The sequence below is a fragment of the Jaculus jaculus genome, chromosome 14 (genome assembly GCF_020740685.1).
Source record: "Jaculus jaculus isolate mJacJac1 chromosome 14, mJacJac1.mat.Y.cur, whole genome shotgun sequence".
Taxonomy (NCBI): Eukaryota; Metazoa; Chordata; class Mammalia; order Rodentia; family Dipodidae; genus Jaculus; species Jaculus jaculus.
The window spans coordinates 82,997,991-83,012,048 of NC_059115.1; the positions used below are offsets into that span (position 1 = coordinate 82,997,991).

General features: G+C 39.5%; 1 protein-coding gene across 1 annotated transcript in view; it reads left to right on the plus strand.

Annotated features, from left to right (window-relative positions):
• Homer1 (homer scaffold protein 1) overlaps positions 1–12,351 on the plus strand; it is a 107,934-nt gene extending 95,583 nt beyond the window's left edge. Inside the window, exon 10 of the mRNA XM_004651657.3 lies at positions 9,588–12,351. Coding sequence (XP_004651714.1) covers positions 9,588–9,776 — 189 coding nt within the window. The 3' untranslated portion in view covers positions 9,777–12,351. The remainder of the gene's footprint in view (positions 1–9,587) is intronic.
• Positions 12,352–14,058: the final 1,707 nt, after the last annotated feature.

Below are 14,058 nucleotides of genomic sequence, written 5' to 3' on the forward strand. Positions count from 1 at the left end.
TGTCTATGTAGCGTAGTGCTTCTCAATTAGAGGCAAGTTTTCATCTCAGGTGATATCTACTGATGTGTGGAGACATTCTATATTTTCATTGGTTCAGTAGTGCCTGTTGACATCTACTAGGCAAAGCCGGGGATGCTGCTAACCAGAGGACTGTCTGGTCCAAAACGTCAGGAATGCTAAGGTTGAGAAACCCTCATGGAGAACTAGACAGTGAGTGCAGGGAATCAGTTTCGTTTTTTCTCATTTACCATTTTTCTGGTACTTACTGTGGGCCGTCATCGTCCTCACGCCAGCAGGCTGAGTATTCCATTTGCGAAGAGAAGACAGGTCAGATATGTTAAGTTGAATAAAGGTACTTAGCTACAGTAATGAAACCCGGATGTGTCTGATCCCAGTCGTGGTCTCTCTGTGTTTGTAGTACTTTCTTAAGCAGTCAGAACTCAAGCCATCCCTCTCTGATGATTGTTTAAGATTTGTTGTCAGTGTTAGCTTTAGTCATATTTATGTTGTCCCATTTCTGAAGGAAATTTGAGGCAGTGTGTTCATATCAAACTTCTGTGTTGAACTTCTACAGGCGCCTCATCCTCGATTGAGCAGCGATGGAAGTTTTTAGCTTATACCTGAAATTGTAGCTATCAGCTTTACCCATTCTTTCACTGAATTTCAAAATTTATTATCAAAACCTTATGTCTCCCATTCATCAAAATCCCCAGGACCCTTGGCCTTTCATGTATCAGTTCAAGCTAGAAAACTGGGATCACCAAGTTCTGTAGCTGGAAGGGCTCCTGAAGTCGCAGCAGCTAGAGTTGACCTGAAGGTCTGCATATGGAAGGAGAGTTCAGAGTTGTGATTCAGAATGTGATGGCTTGTTTCTGATTTCCAAGGTTTTAATATTGAGACATGTCTAACGATTAGTGTAATGTGCTCACTGGAAAAGGAGAACATCACCCTGCTGATCTCACCCGACAGCAAAGCGTGTGGCCCTCCTTTCCCCAGTGAATGTTTAGACAGCGTGTCTTTACATGGCTGTCCCCAGCATGCTTATTAGATACTGTCATACTGAATCTCTTCACATGATTATTTGCCTTTCTGATGATTTCTTGAATATGAACTGTTAAGAGAACTGCTTAGTGCAATATTTTTTTTTAAATTTTTATTTATTTGCTAACGTGGGACCTGGGGAACCGAGCCTCGAACCGGGGTCCTTAGGCTTCACAGGCAAGCGCTTAACTGCTAAGCCATCTCTCCAGCCCGTTAGTGCAATATTTTATAATGTGCTGAGAAGCGGGTGGGAAGGCAGGGCACACACTGGTTGTTGGTCTTATGTCCTCACAGGGAATAAAAAAGTAGCTCACTGCATTTGTTTACTGATTTTGTGGTGCTGGGTATCAAGCCTAGGTCTGTGTGCTCTATGCATGCTAGATAAGCACTCTGCTACTGAGCTCCATTCCAGCCTTTGGCCACGTCTCCTTTACTTTTAAAAGTTATTCATGGAAGCTGGCATGGTGGCACACACCTTTAATCCCAGCAGGAGGCAGAGGTAGGAGGATCACCAAGAGTTTGAGGCCACCCTGAAACTACATAGTGAATTCCAGGTCAGCCTGAGCTAGGCAAGACCCTACCTTAAAAAACACATACCAAAAAAAAAAGTTATTCATGGGCTGGAGAGATGGCTTAGTGGTTAAAGTGTTTGCCTATGAAGCCTAAGGACCCAAGTTTGATTCCTCAGAACCCATGTAAGTCAGATGCACAAGTGGCACATGCATCTGAAGTAAGAGGCCCTGGCATGCCCATTCTCTATCTGTCTCTTATCTCCCAAGTAAATAAATACATAAAATATTTTTTTTAAGTTGCTCATAGCTGGGTGTGGTGGTACACACCTTTAATTCCAGAATTCAGGAGGCAGAGGTAGGAGAATCACTGTGAGTTTGAGGCACTAGGGAGGCAGAGGTAGGAGGGTCACCATGAGTTCAAGGCCACCCTGAGACTACAGAGTGAATTCCAGGTAAGCCTGGGCTAGAGTGAGACCCTACCTTGAAAAACCAAAAAGAAAAGTTACTCGTGTTTTATTATGTGTAATACTGAAAATTTTTCTATATATTTGTGGTCTTTATTATCTTGAGGGTTCCAATTGTGGTTTCACTGTAAGAGTATATGGAGTGTTCCTGTCTGGAAATTTAAGCTCCAGGCCGTTAAACAGGAAGCTTCCACCTGTCATTTAAGGCTTGTCTCCAACATTAATTTCTCTGCCTTTTCAGTTTAAGCTCTATATATTGCAGATCTCCATAGCCTGTAATCTCAGGTTTTCTTTGTAATATTACCATATTTTATTTTCCATCATACACTTATCAGTGTTTGAAGTGATCTTATTTTAAAAGTTTTAAAAGATAATTATATTTACTTATTTGAGAAAGAGGCAGATCGAGAGAGAGAATAGGCATGCCAAGTCCTCTAGCCACTGCAAATGAATTCCAGACACATGTGCCATCTTCTGCACCTGGCTTATGTGCATCCTGGGAAATCAAACCTGGGTCCTTAGACTTCCCAGGCAAGTGCCTTAACTGCTAAACCATCACTCCAGCCCCATCATTTTGAAACTTTTATTTTGAAATAATGTTAGACAAGGAAAGATGCAGAAATACTACTCATATGCCCCGTTCTTACATTTTCCAAATATTACTCTTTATTACTAAATATTACTATAAGTATAGTTCTAACTATATTTGCTTTGTTTTATTATTCTGGATCCTCTCTTTTGCTTTCTCTCTCCATGTATATATTCTTTCCTGAACTATTTGAGACTAAATTGTGTATAGTTACCTCTGAATACTTCACTATCTTTTTTAAGAACAAAGGCCTTCTCATATCATCACAAACCTACAAAGTTTTGTTAAATGTTGCCAAATTTTCCACCAGAGGGATGATGCCAGTTCCCATTCCATTCAGCTGCATGTGTGCCTGTTTTTCTAGTGTCACCAACGGAATGTTTTATTGTTTTTTGTAAATTTTGGCACTGTCTGGTAGGTGAGAAATGCCATCTTTGTTTTTCTTATTATGGGTAAAATGGAACATCTTCATAAAAGGCTCTTTAAGGGCGTTTCTCTATCTTCTAGTATGTGTGAGTTGTCTACTTGGGTCTTTTGTCCTTTTCTGTACAGAATGACTGGCCCTGTCTCCAAAATTTTCAAGTTGTTCTTTATATCGTGACAGAAATATTTTCTTAGTATGTCACTCCTTTGACTCTGACAAATTATTGTATGTAGTTAAATTTAACATTTCTCATTGTTTCTGCTTCTAATTATACTAACAAATAATTTGCAAATAGAGGCAATTATACTTATTTTCCCAGTTTTTACACTTTTAAGACTTTTTCCTGTCAAGCTTCATCAGGTAAAAATACTAGTTGAGAGCCGGGCTTAGTGGCACACGTCTTTAATCCCAGCACTCGGCAGGCAAAGGTAGGAGGATCTCCATGAGTTCGAGGCCACCCTGAGACTATATAGTGGATTCCAGGTCAGCCTGAGCTAGAGTGAGACTCTACATTGAAAAAAATAAAAATAAAAATAAAAGCAACTAGTTGAGCTGGGCATGATGGCACACACCTTTAATCCCAGTACTTGGGCCATCTTCATTTGTTCATTCACGTCTTCCCTTATTTTTGCTGGGTATGATACTTAGTGGTACAGTGCTTGTCTAGATTGTCCAAGCCCTCCCCCCAAGAGAGGTAGTGTATATATTCTTGCATAAAATTTGACTATTTGTTCTGTTCGGATGTGTTGCTTTTCGTTGTTCAGGGGCTCCAGTTATATGTAATTGAATTGCTTTTCTTTTGTCTTCTTTTACCTGTTTTCTCTACCTTATGTCACTTTTATTGTCTTGAAAAAATTTTAAGTAAGGAATAATTGAATTTAATAGTATTTATTTATTTATTTGTTTGTTTGTTTGTTTGACAGAGAACGAGAGAGAGAGAGAGAGAGAGAGGAAGAGAGGGAGAAAGAAAATGGGCGCGCCAGGGCCTCCAGCCATTGCAAATGAACTCCATACATGTGTGCCCCCTTCTGCATCTGGCTAATGTGGGTCCTGGGGAATTGAACCTGGATCTTTTGGCTTTGCAGGCAAATGCCTTAACTGCTAAGCCATCCCTCCAGCCCGAATTTAATACTTTTTACTAATGGCCGTTTTTCATTGGCCACCTTCTAGGTCATTGCTTTTAATTTCCATTGTGTGAGTGAGTGTGTGTGTGTGTGTGTGTGTGTGTGTGTGTGTGTGTGTGTGTGTGTGTCTGTCTGTCTGTCTGTCTGTCTGTCTTGTCTGTCTGCGCTCGTATATGTATGATTATCCTAGGGTTCCTTCCCTTTGCAAACCAGTAGCCATGTGCCTGGATGTGGGGGCTTGGTGAATTGAACTCAGCTGCAGGCTGTATAAGCAAACACCTTTAACCATTGAGCCATCTTCCCTCCCATCGTTGTCCATTTCAGTTATGATGTTTGCCTTCCTTTGTTTCTCTCATCAGTTCAGTCAACTCTTATTTTTCAATGGTTTTCCTCATTTTTGTTCTTAGTTTTTGAACGACTAATTTAATCTTTTTTTTAAAATTTTTATTTATCTATTTGAGAGAAAAAAGAGGCAGGTAGAGATAGATAATGAATAGGTACACCAGAGCCTCTAGCCACTGCAAATTAACTCCAGACACATGTGCCACCTTGTGCATCTGGATTACATGGGTACTGGGGAATTGAACCTGGGTCCTTAGGCTTTGCAGGCAAGTGCCTTAACCACTAAGCCATCTCTCCAGCCCTTAAGCTCTTTTTGAATACTTGTGTGGAAACTTTTAAAGTGGCATATTTTTCTAGAGTTACTTTCTGCTTCATAACTGGTTTGGGAAGCTTTTTATTTTTTCATTAACTAAGGTGATTTGAGACTTCTCTGTTTTCTTGTAATAATTTTATAGATGAAGTTGTCCTTTGTATTTTGTGGATAGAATGACAGTTTGAAGTGATTCATACACTTACATTTTAAAACACCCTCATTTGGGGAGACAGTAGAAGGAGAAGTTGTCTATGTTTGAACATCTTTTGTTCAACAAGATCTTAAAGTTTCTTTTGTTGTTTCTTCCTCATCTCTCTGAAGTGTCTGCCTTTTTGCCAAGATTGCATCTCCAACTTTCATGACACTGTGAGGTCCCCTTCTTGTAATCTTGGCTGCTGTACCAAGGCACTGACATTCATAGTGTAGGGTTATCCTAGTTCAGTCATGGGCCTTTCAGTCCTTCCCCCTTCATACACTGCACACCCCACCCTCTCTCTAGAACCTGAGAAATACACCTGCAGAAGGGGTTACTTACACTACCTAACTGCAGGTAACTTGACACTTGTGTTGTTTTTCACCTGTTAGTAATACTGAAGTCACAGCATTCACACTTTATGCTTACTGTGTGTCCATGTCATTTGGGAAGAGCGATTGGCAGGTGTGCACAGGTGGGCAGTCACTATTCCCTGGACTGCTCAGAAATCACAAATTATTTATTGCCAGTACCTTCCTGATAGAATGAGTGCTGAGTTTAATCAAGAACCAGTTCAATTTTACTTACTGCTGTATTCCCGATGACTTGTAAAGATGTCTGATAATTAATTGTTTAATAACTATTGTAAAGAATGTACATGCGTGTCTTTTACCCATTTTTTTTCTGTATAAAAACAAGTGAATACTTGAAGATTGAAATGTTAAGTATAAAGGTCATGCTAAGTGTGAAGGTCTGCACTATTATACACTGTAAGTGGACCTTACTTGTAAGCAGGTAAGCTGTGAAGCAACTGCCAGTAAGACAGTCCTCCGTGGTTTTTATTTAGATGAAATGATGTAGGGTTTAAATGTAGAGAAAACTAAGCTGATCTGGTCACATTGGTAATGGTTATATTTGTGTGATTTTCTTTTAATCTCTCTAGTGTTTGAGTCTTTAATGTCACAACAAATATAGACCATGACCTTCTGCCCAGTAGAGTTTTATAATTTGAGTTTTTAGCCTTTAAGACACTCTAAAAGGCATTCAAGATTCTTGTGTACAGTACTTGACTGGATTTGCCCCATGCAACCGGTGCCCTTCATGTGCACAGTTAAAAGGAAAAGGAAATTAGCTGGCACAAGTGATAGCAGGTGATTGAGACTGGAAAGAGGAAAGAAGGCAAGGAGCAGGGATTGGGAAGCGTGGACGGGCAGCAGGGAAATACCACTGGCCATGACTTCACTCGTCTGCTTGGCCTGTTTTCTAGGTTGTCTGCTCTTGCCCTTGGAACACACTCTCTGCCTAAAAATAGACCAGGGCCATGTGCATCATGGTAGACACCTTTTGTTACCTAACTGGTAACATTCCTGCAGGAGGCTCATTCTAGAGAGTGTAATGCAGTTTAAGAATTGAGGGAATTTTGTGTTCTTTGTGGTCCCATTAAAAATGTTCGGATATTTCTTTGATTGGCCAGGAGAACAAGGGAGCCTTTCATTTCTGAAGGAGGCTGTGGAGGGCATGCTGGGTGGTGGCTTGTGAAGTGGGTGTTTGCTGGTGAGTGACATTTGCTCTATTTTTATAGCTGAAAACAGTCTATCCTTAAGCTTACTGTTTCAGCAACCAGAGTGCATGGCATGCCTTCATGGGTGGAATCTTACATTCGATCACAGGATCTGTACCCTCCCTAACAGCATGCAGCCTCCATGTATTGGCCTTTTGAACTTAGATATATTAATTTCAGAATCTGTCCGAGTTTACTTCACCTTACCAATATTGGAAGAAGGGAGACTAGAAACATCCATGGTTAACCTGCAATAGTAAATAGTTTAGAATGGGTCCTTAAACCCTTTGTTTATAATTCATAGCTGTTTTATTCCCTCCTTGAAGCTCATGTGTGGTGTACTTGCTTGAGCCTTGCTCATAATTATCTCAGTCAAATGCATGTGATTTGTTCAGAGTTCTAAATCAACTTATTTTCTTAAATGTATTCATGTCAGTTTCCTGATTCTTTCTCTTAAAATTTTAATTTTTTGAAGAGATTATGAGAAAAATAAATTCAGGGACAGGGGTGCCCATAAATCTCAACCATTAAAATTCTTTCTTATTTTCTCATTGTGAATTTCCAGTGGATCCTCACGCATACAAATGTTTGCCTGGTTGCAATGAGCTGTTTCATATTCTCATATAACATTTACCAGATTGTCTTTCACCAGTTTTAGTGTGTGTGGTTGGTGAGCATGTGTGTGTGTGTGCGCATGCGCACGCATGCCAGAACTTAGCACTGGTGGCCTCCTCCGTCACTCTCCAGTGTACTTACTAAGGCAGGGTCTCGGTTAAGTCCCAGGGCTTGCTGATCTGGCTAGTCTAGCTAGCCAGCTTGCACCAGGGATTTCTTGTCTCTACCTCCTGAGCACTAGAATTACAGGTGAGCTGACACACCTGCTGGAGTTCAGGTGGTCAGTAGACATCCGAACTCTGGTCCTCTCACTTTCAAAGGAAGCACTTTATCCACTAAACCACCTCCCCAGCCCCTCAGTAATACAATTTTAAAAAATATTTTATTTGCAAGCAGTGAGGAAGTGATGGGGCAGAGAGAATAGGTGCACCAGGGCTTCTTGCCACTGCAAAAGAACTCCAGAAGCATATGCCGCTTTGTTCATCTGGCTTTACATGGGTCCTGGGGAATTGAACCTAGACTGTGAGGCTTTGCAAGCAAGTGCCTTTTATTGTTGAAACATCTAACATAACTTTTAAAATTGTGTTCTATTTTAAAAATATTTTTATTTATTTGCAAGCAGAGTGGGGGGAATGCACACACCAGGGCCTCTTGCCACTGTACATGAACTCCAAGCATGCACCATTTTCTGCATCTGACTTTACATGGATACTGGAAAACGAACCCAGGCCATTAGGCTTTACAAACAACCATCTTTTAACCACTGGACAATTTCTCCAACCCAATTGTATGATCTTTATAGGCCTTGATAGAAATTCTTCAGAGATTTACATTTAAATGGTGCATTAACATTTGAAGTATCTTGTTTTCTCTGGCTGATTGATGTCGTGTAGCTATTACCAAAATGTTTTTGTTGGCCAATATAATTTACATATTAGGATATGATTTGTGTCAAGTCAGTTCCTTTCAAATATAAAAGTGAGCTTTCCAGAAAGGATGTGTATAACTTTTAGTTCATTGCTTTTCTGAATAGTTTTATTTAGAGTGTAATAGTTGGTTTTTGACAGCTTTTAAAGTTGAATTTTAAACTGAAATTAAATCATTAACTCAACTTACGTCATTTTGGTGTTTTCTTTTTGTTTTTGGATTCCATTATACTTCTTCTGCTTAGAAGCACTGCTAAAAGCTATAACCCCTGAATAAATCTTAGTATGCCAGGTAGTATTCTGAAGCAAATCTTTAAAACATTTTTTAAATATTTTAATATTTCATTTATTTATTTGAGAGAGAGAGAAGCAGAGAGAGAAAGAGAGAACATGTACAAATGAACTCCAGATGCATATATCACCTTATGCATCTGGCCTATGTGGGTACTGGGGAATTGAACCTTGGTTCTTAGGTTTTGCAGGCAAATGCCTTAACCACTAAGCCATCTCTTCAACCCTAAAACATTTTTTAAAATTTTTATTTATTTATTTGCAAGCAGAGAGAGATAAAGAGAAGAGAGAAGAGAGAGAGAGAATGGGCATGCCATGGCTTCCAGCCACTGCAGACGAACTCCAGACACATGTGCCGATGTGGGTCCTGGGGAATCGAACCTGGGTCCTTTGACTTTGCAGGCAGATGCCTTAACTACTAAGCCATCTGTCCAGCCCTAAAACATTTTTTTAAAGCCTGTAATCCCAGCATACGGGAGGCAGAGGGAGGCAGGAGGATTGACACAAGGCCAACCTGATCTACAAAGCAAGTTCCAGGCCTGTTAGGGATACATAGGGAGATCTAAAACAGTCCGTTTTTTGTTTTTAAAAACTTATGCTTCCTGTTTGTCATTTTTTTCCTTCCTAGATTTTTAGCAACTTTCTACTCCTCTAATGTATATAGTTACTGTGTATCTATACTGTAAGTCTTCACTACAGTATTGTTCTACTTACTTACATTGCTTTGATGCTGAACAGAGAATCAGTATCAGAAGTTCCCATCATTTCATGTTATAGAGTTGCTTTTTTTCTCCTAATCATTCTGTAGCGCTCCAGTAAGGAGAAACCTGAACTTCTTTTCTCTGCATACTTTCACCTGAGATTGCTCACAACTGTGTGAGAGCAGCAATGAAAGTGAGATGTAAACAGGCCTCAGGATGGGTATTCAGTCCTGTCTCGTACATGAAAGCCTAGTGTTGCTGGCACGAAGCAATGAGTCAGAAACAATTTGCTAGGTGGGCAGATGGTTCTTTAAACTTGTAGCTTTTTGAGATTGTTTGATTTGAAACCTCCGTAAGCTGTGGTAAATTGAGTTTCAGAGACACGTCCTGACTGTCTGCTTTATCACATGATACAGTAAGAACAGAAAGCTGTTTCATTCTCTAAGCCATAAACTGATGCATACGTGTGTATTACGCTTTTGTTTCTGAAGGAAGTTGAAATTCGGAACAAAGACCTGGAGGGACAGCTCTCTGACTTAGAGCAACGCCTGGAGAAGAGCCAGAGTGAACAAGAAGCTTTTCGCAATAACCTGAAGACACTCTTAGAAATTCTGGATGGAAAAATATTTGAACTAACAGAATTACGAGATAATTTGGCCAAGCTACTAGAATGCAGTTAAGGAAAGTGAAATTTCAGTGCCAGTTGATTAAAAGATAACTGTCTGTCTTCATAGGACTGTTTGGGCTCTGCACCAAGATTGCACAAAAATTTTTGAATATCACTCCTCCACGAGGAGGATGTTTTGAAAATTGGAATTGTATATTTCAGTGTAAATTTTAGAATTCAGCTTGTAGCTAGTTGGGAAAAAAAAAAAAGATGAAAAACTTGAACTACAAATTACCTCCATGTATATTGGCCATAGTTAACTAGAAAGTTATAAATAGACACTTAATGCAATCTTTTTTTTTTTGGTCCTGGTATTAGCCAATGGGAGAATTAACAATGTCTGGATCCCACCCCCTATTTGTGTTTAACACAGTGAAGATTATCTGCTTTTTAAATTAATTTATTTATGATATCTAGAGCTGTGTTTTGTGCAAAAACTTAGTAACGAAAGCCCTGTCTTTTGTTGTAATCTGAATAATTTCTCAGGATATTTTTGCACTGCTGAGAAGCAGTGCCATTACCAATTAATTCTTGCCAGGAGTGAGAGAGAGCTGCATCGTGAATTAAAATCACTATAACTAGGTGTATAGAGTTCTTCCCTTTTTTGTACTGGAAGATTTTTCACTCTGGTGACTACTCTGGTACACTCTGGTATTCTCTAATCTTGTCTGTTGTATAGTTTACTTTTCCATATTGATTCCATGTATTTATGAGAGGATATTGTCTCCCATTTTATTACACATTTTAAAGCCAACTAACAAAGGCAGCTGAGTCCCTAAGAAATTTTTCTTTTTAAATTTCTAATAAATTTGACACACAGAACTGAAATACAGCAGCCCGTCCTTGACGGTCTAGTCTAGCAATGTTAAGTACATTTACAGAAAATATGCAGTTACAGTTATTTATATATTTTGCAAGAAATCTTTTCTGAATGATCAATGCATTTCAATTTATGAATAATAGTGGTTACTAGGGAACTGTTTATTATAGATAATTTTAAGGTGTATAGCTATTTTCAAGGAATCCATTTACATCTTATAGCTGATCAGAAGACTGTATCTAAATTGTGATCATGGCAGATGGAGATGGAGAGATACCCTCTGTCTGGGTCTCTGCATCAACCACATCTTTATTCAAACCTCACAAGGCAATATTCCGAACTGTTAACTAGGCACTTCAAAACAGGACATACATTCAGCAGGCTCTTCTCAGTGAGCAGGTTTTAATGTTGTTTTGATGAAATTTTAAAAGACTTTTAGCCAACTTGCATTTCTTTAGATGCTCTATTTCTTTTACAAAGCGATTTTACAAGTAAGCCAAGTGCTGTCTAGTCTGCTTTGGAGGAGGAATTTCACCAGGGTACACACATTCTTGCTGTGCAGTGCCTGTGATGCCGAAGAGCGTCCTCCTCTAGTGTGTGCTGGAGAATCTGACTCTGGAGTCATTGAATGCACCGACTTCTTATTTGTGCCCCAGAGGATTGACTTGTTAGTGCAAAAGTAAGCAAACTCATCAATTTGTAACCATTTTTTCACTCATACAGCTTCTCAACACTAGATAACTTTGTTTTATATTTGTGTATGTACATAAATACATACATATTAATTTATATTAGGGTGAAAATAAATGGTTTCTTTCAGAAATTAGTTTCTACAGTGAGTTCTAGGTGTCTCTGAGAGTTTGCACCGGACGCTTCGTCCTCGTGCGTCACACGTGCTGTGTCATCATGCAAGCCGCCTCCATCTATCAGGGTATTTTCCTTGCCTGTTTATTATAAGGAGAATAATTTAGATGAATATGCTCAGAGCTGAGATATCTCTCCGGTAAATCAGGTAACAAAATGTATTTGATGGATAGACTTTGAAACAGATTTTATGTATGAGTTTCTGAGTAACAAGGAATACCAAGTTTTTAATTTAAAATAGGAGACTAACACTAGGGTTCAGGGAATTTAGTTAATGAAGAGTTTAAAAAAATGAAAAAACAAAACAGTGTAAGCTGTTGAAATGGCAAGTGAATTATTTTAATGATGTAATAAAATATTTTTAAATTTTGGCACAGTTGTCATTTGATGGGAAAATAACTCACCAAAATGTCTCCACTTGGATTGTATTGATAATGTGAGACATATGTGTAATTCAATATATACATATACGTATATGTATATACAGAAAATTATTTTTAATATTTTCCTACTGATGTGAAATTTAAAATTGGAAATTTTGTGAGTGTTTTCCGTGTCCAGTAGAGCCTACTAGTTTCTTTTTTAGTGATCAAACAATTTCTTGAGGGCTGCACCTTTAAATTCCCAGATTGTCAGTAGACATGTACAGTATATGGGATGAGGTGGACACAAGTGCACACATATAAGTAAGACCTTCTGAAGCACTCATTTACAGTAGAGCGCACAGATGACCATCTACGAGTCATAAATAAGACCTTTTTGAGACCTTCTGAAACACTCATTTACAGTAGGAGCGCGCAGATCAGCATCTACGAGTCATGGATTGTGTGCCTACTGTAGTTTTTTCCATTCCTGTATTATGTAAATGTTTGCATATTAAAGTTTGATTTTTCCCAGAGATAAATATGACATACTGTATCTATATTGAGAGGGAACTGTGGTGGCACATGAAGCAGAGTGCGCAGTTGGGACTACAGCCTGAACACGGGAGCTGCGGCGACACCGAGGATCGAGCCCCTCGTGTATAAGTTATTATGAATTCTGGTACAAAAGCAAAAACTGGAAAAATACAGTTTTTATTTTGAAATACATTGGTTGTGCTCTGGAGAATGTACTTCTTGTTCTCTTTGAAAAGGAGTGAAAAGCCTTTACGTGACGCGGCTCTCACTCAGACCCTGCACATGCTCCGGGGGTCTGTGCCTCAGGGCTATGCTATGAAATCCCAACTTGACATAAAAGGTTTGATAAGTATTTCCCTGCCTGGAAAATTGTGTTTTGTTTTTGTTGTTTTTGGTTTTGTTCTTCTCCCCCATTCCTTCTTCTTTCCTTGTCTCTCTCTCTCCCTTTCTCCGCTCCAGATCTTAAAAGAAGATCTTACAGTTGCACCCTTTCTTGTCCCTATAGAAAAGCTTGTGTTTATTTTTACAGATAAACTAAAGAAGGACTCTTACAACTAAGCTGCCACAGATGCCTTTTAAAACTTCTTTCTTTCCTTGTTAAAGTCAGCCCGTTGACTGGTGTGCCTTCACCCGTGTCTGCCGTGAGCTGACCCACTTGGGAACGCGCCACTGCCGTGCTCCTCGGCCTCCTGACCCTCGCGGCACCGGGATGGGTGGAGATGCTGTAATCCTTCCGGTTACCTGACATCAAGGGATGTTAACATCCTTAAAAATGAACAGTGGTGTTCGCTGAACTTTTGTCTCTTGTCTGTGTGACATTGTTTCTTTTTCATTCATAAAGTAAATTAATAGTTTCTTTTTTGTGTTTCCACAGTGCTGGGGGTTACGCCCAGGGGCTAGCATAATTGCTGTGCCACTGAGCTACACCCTCAGCTTATATAAAACTTTCCAGAAGAAAAGGATCAGGTAAGCAGTACTTGAGGCCGGCCAGGCATGGTAGCCCGTGCCTTTAATCTCAGTAGTTGGGAGGCTGAGGTAGGAGAATCACCCTGACTAAGGCCTGCGATAAAATGTGAGTTCTGTGTCTGCGTGGATTAGAGTGAGACTGCTTCAAAAAAAAAAAAAAAAAGAAGAAGAGCTTGTCATATTTATAAAAATCTTTTAAAATTTGTTTGTTTATTTTTATTTATTTGAGAGCAACAGATAGAGAAAGAGGCAGAGAGAGGGAGAGAGAGAGAGAGACTGGACACATCAGGGCCTCCAGCCACTGCAAATGAACTCCAGATGCATGCACCCCTTTGGGCATCTGGCTTATGTGGGTCCTGGGGAATTGAACCTTGAACTGGGATTCTTGGGCTTCACAGGCAAGCACTTAACCACTAAGCCATCTCTCCAGCCCTATAAAAATAATCTTAGGGAGGACACTGCACTATCACTTGAGTAGGGATAAGTATTTGTTGAGAGTGCTATCTTAGTAATCCTTAAAAAGGACCATTTTGAAATGGGGCAGATTGTCCTCAATTTCCTCTAAGTTGTGAACCTGTATTTTTTCGAATATTACTCTGTGAATTGTACTTAAAATTTGTTTCAAGCACACTCATTCTGCTGTCTTAAATCAGCTGGGTGTTTATTGTAGCTTGTGCCTTTAATCCCAGCCCTGAGGAAGCTAAAGTGGAGGATGGCGTTGAAAGCCAGCCTGGGCTGTACAGTGA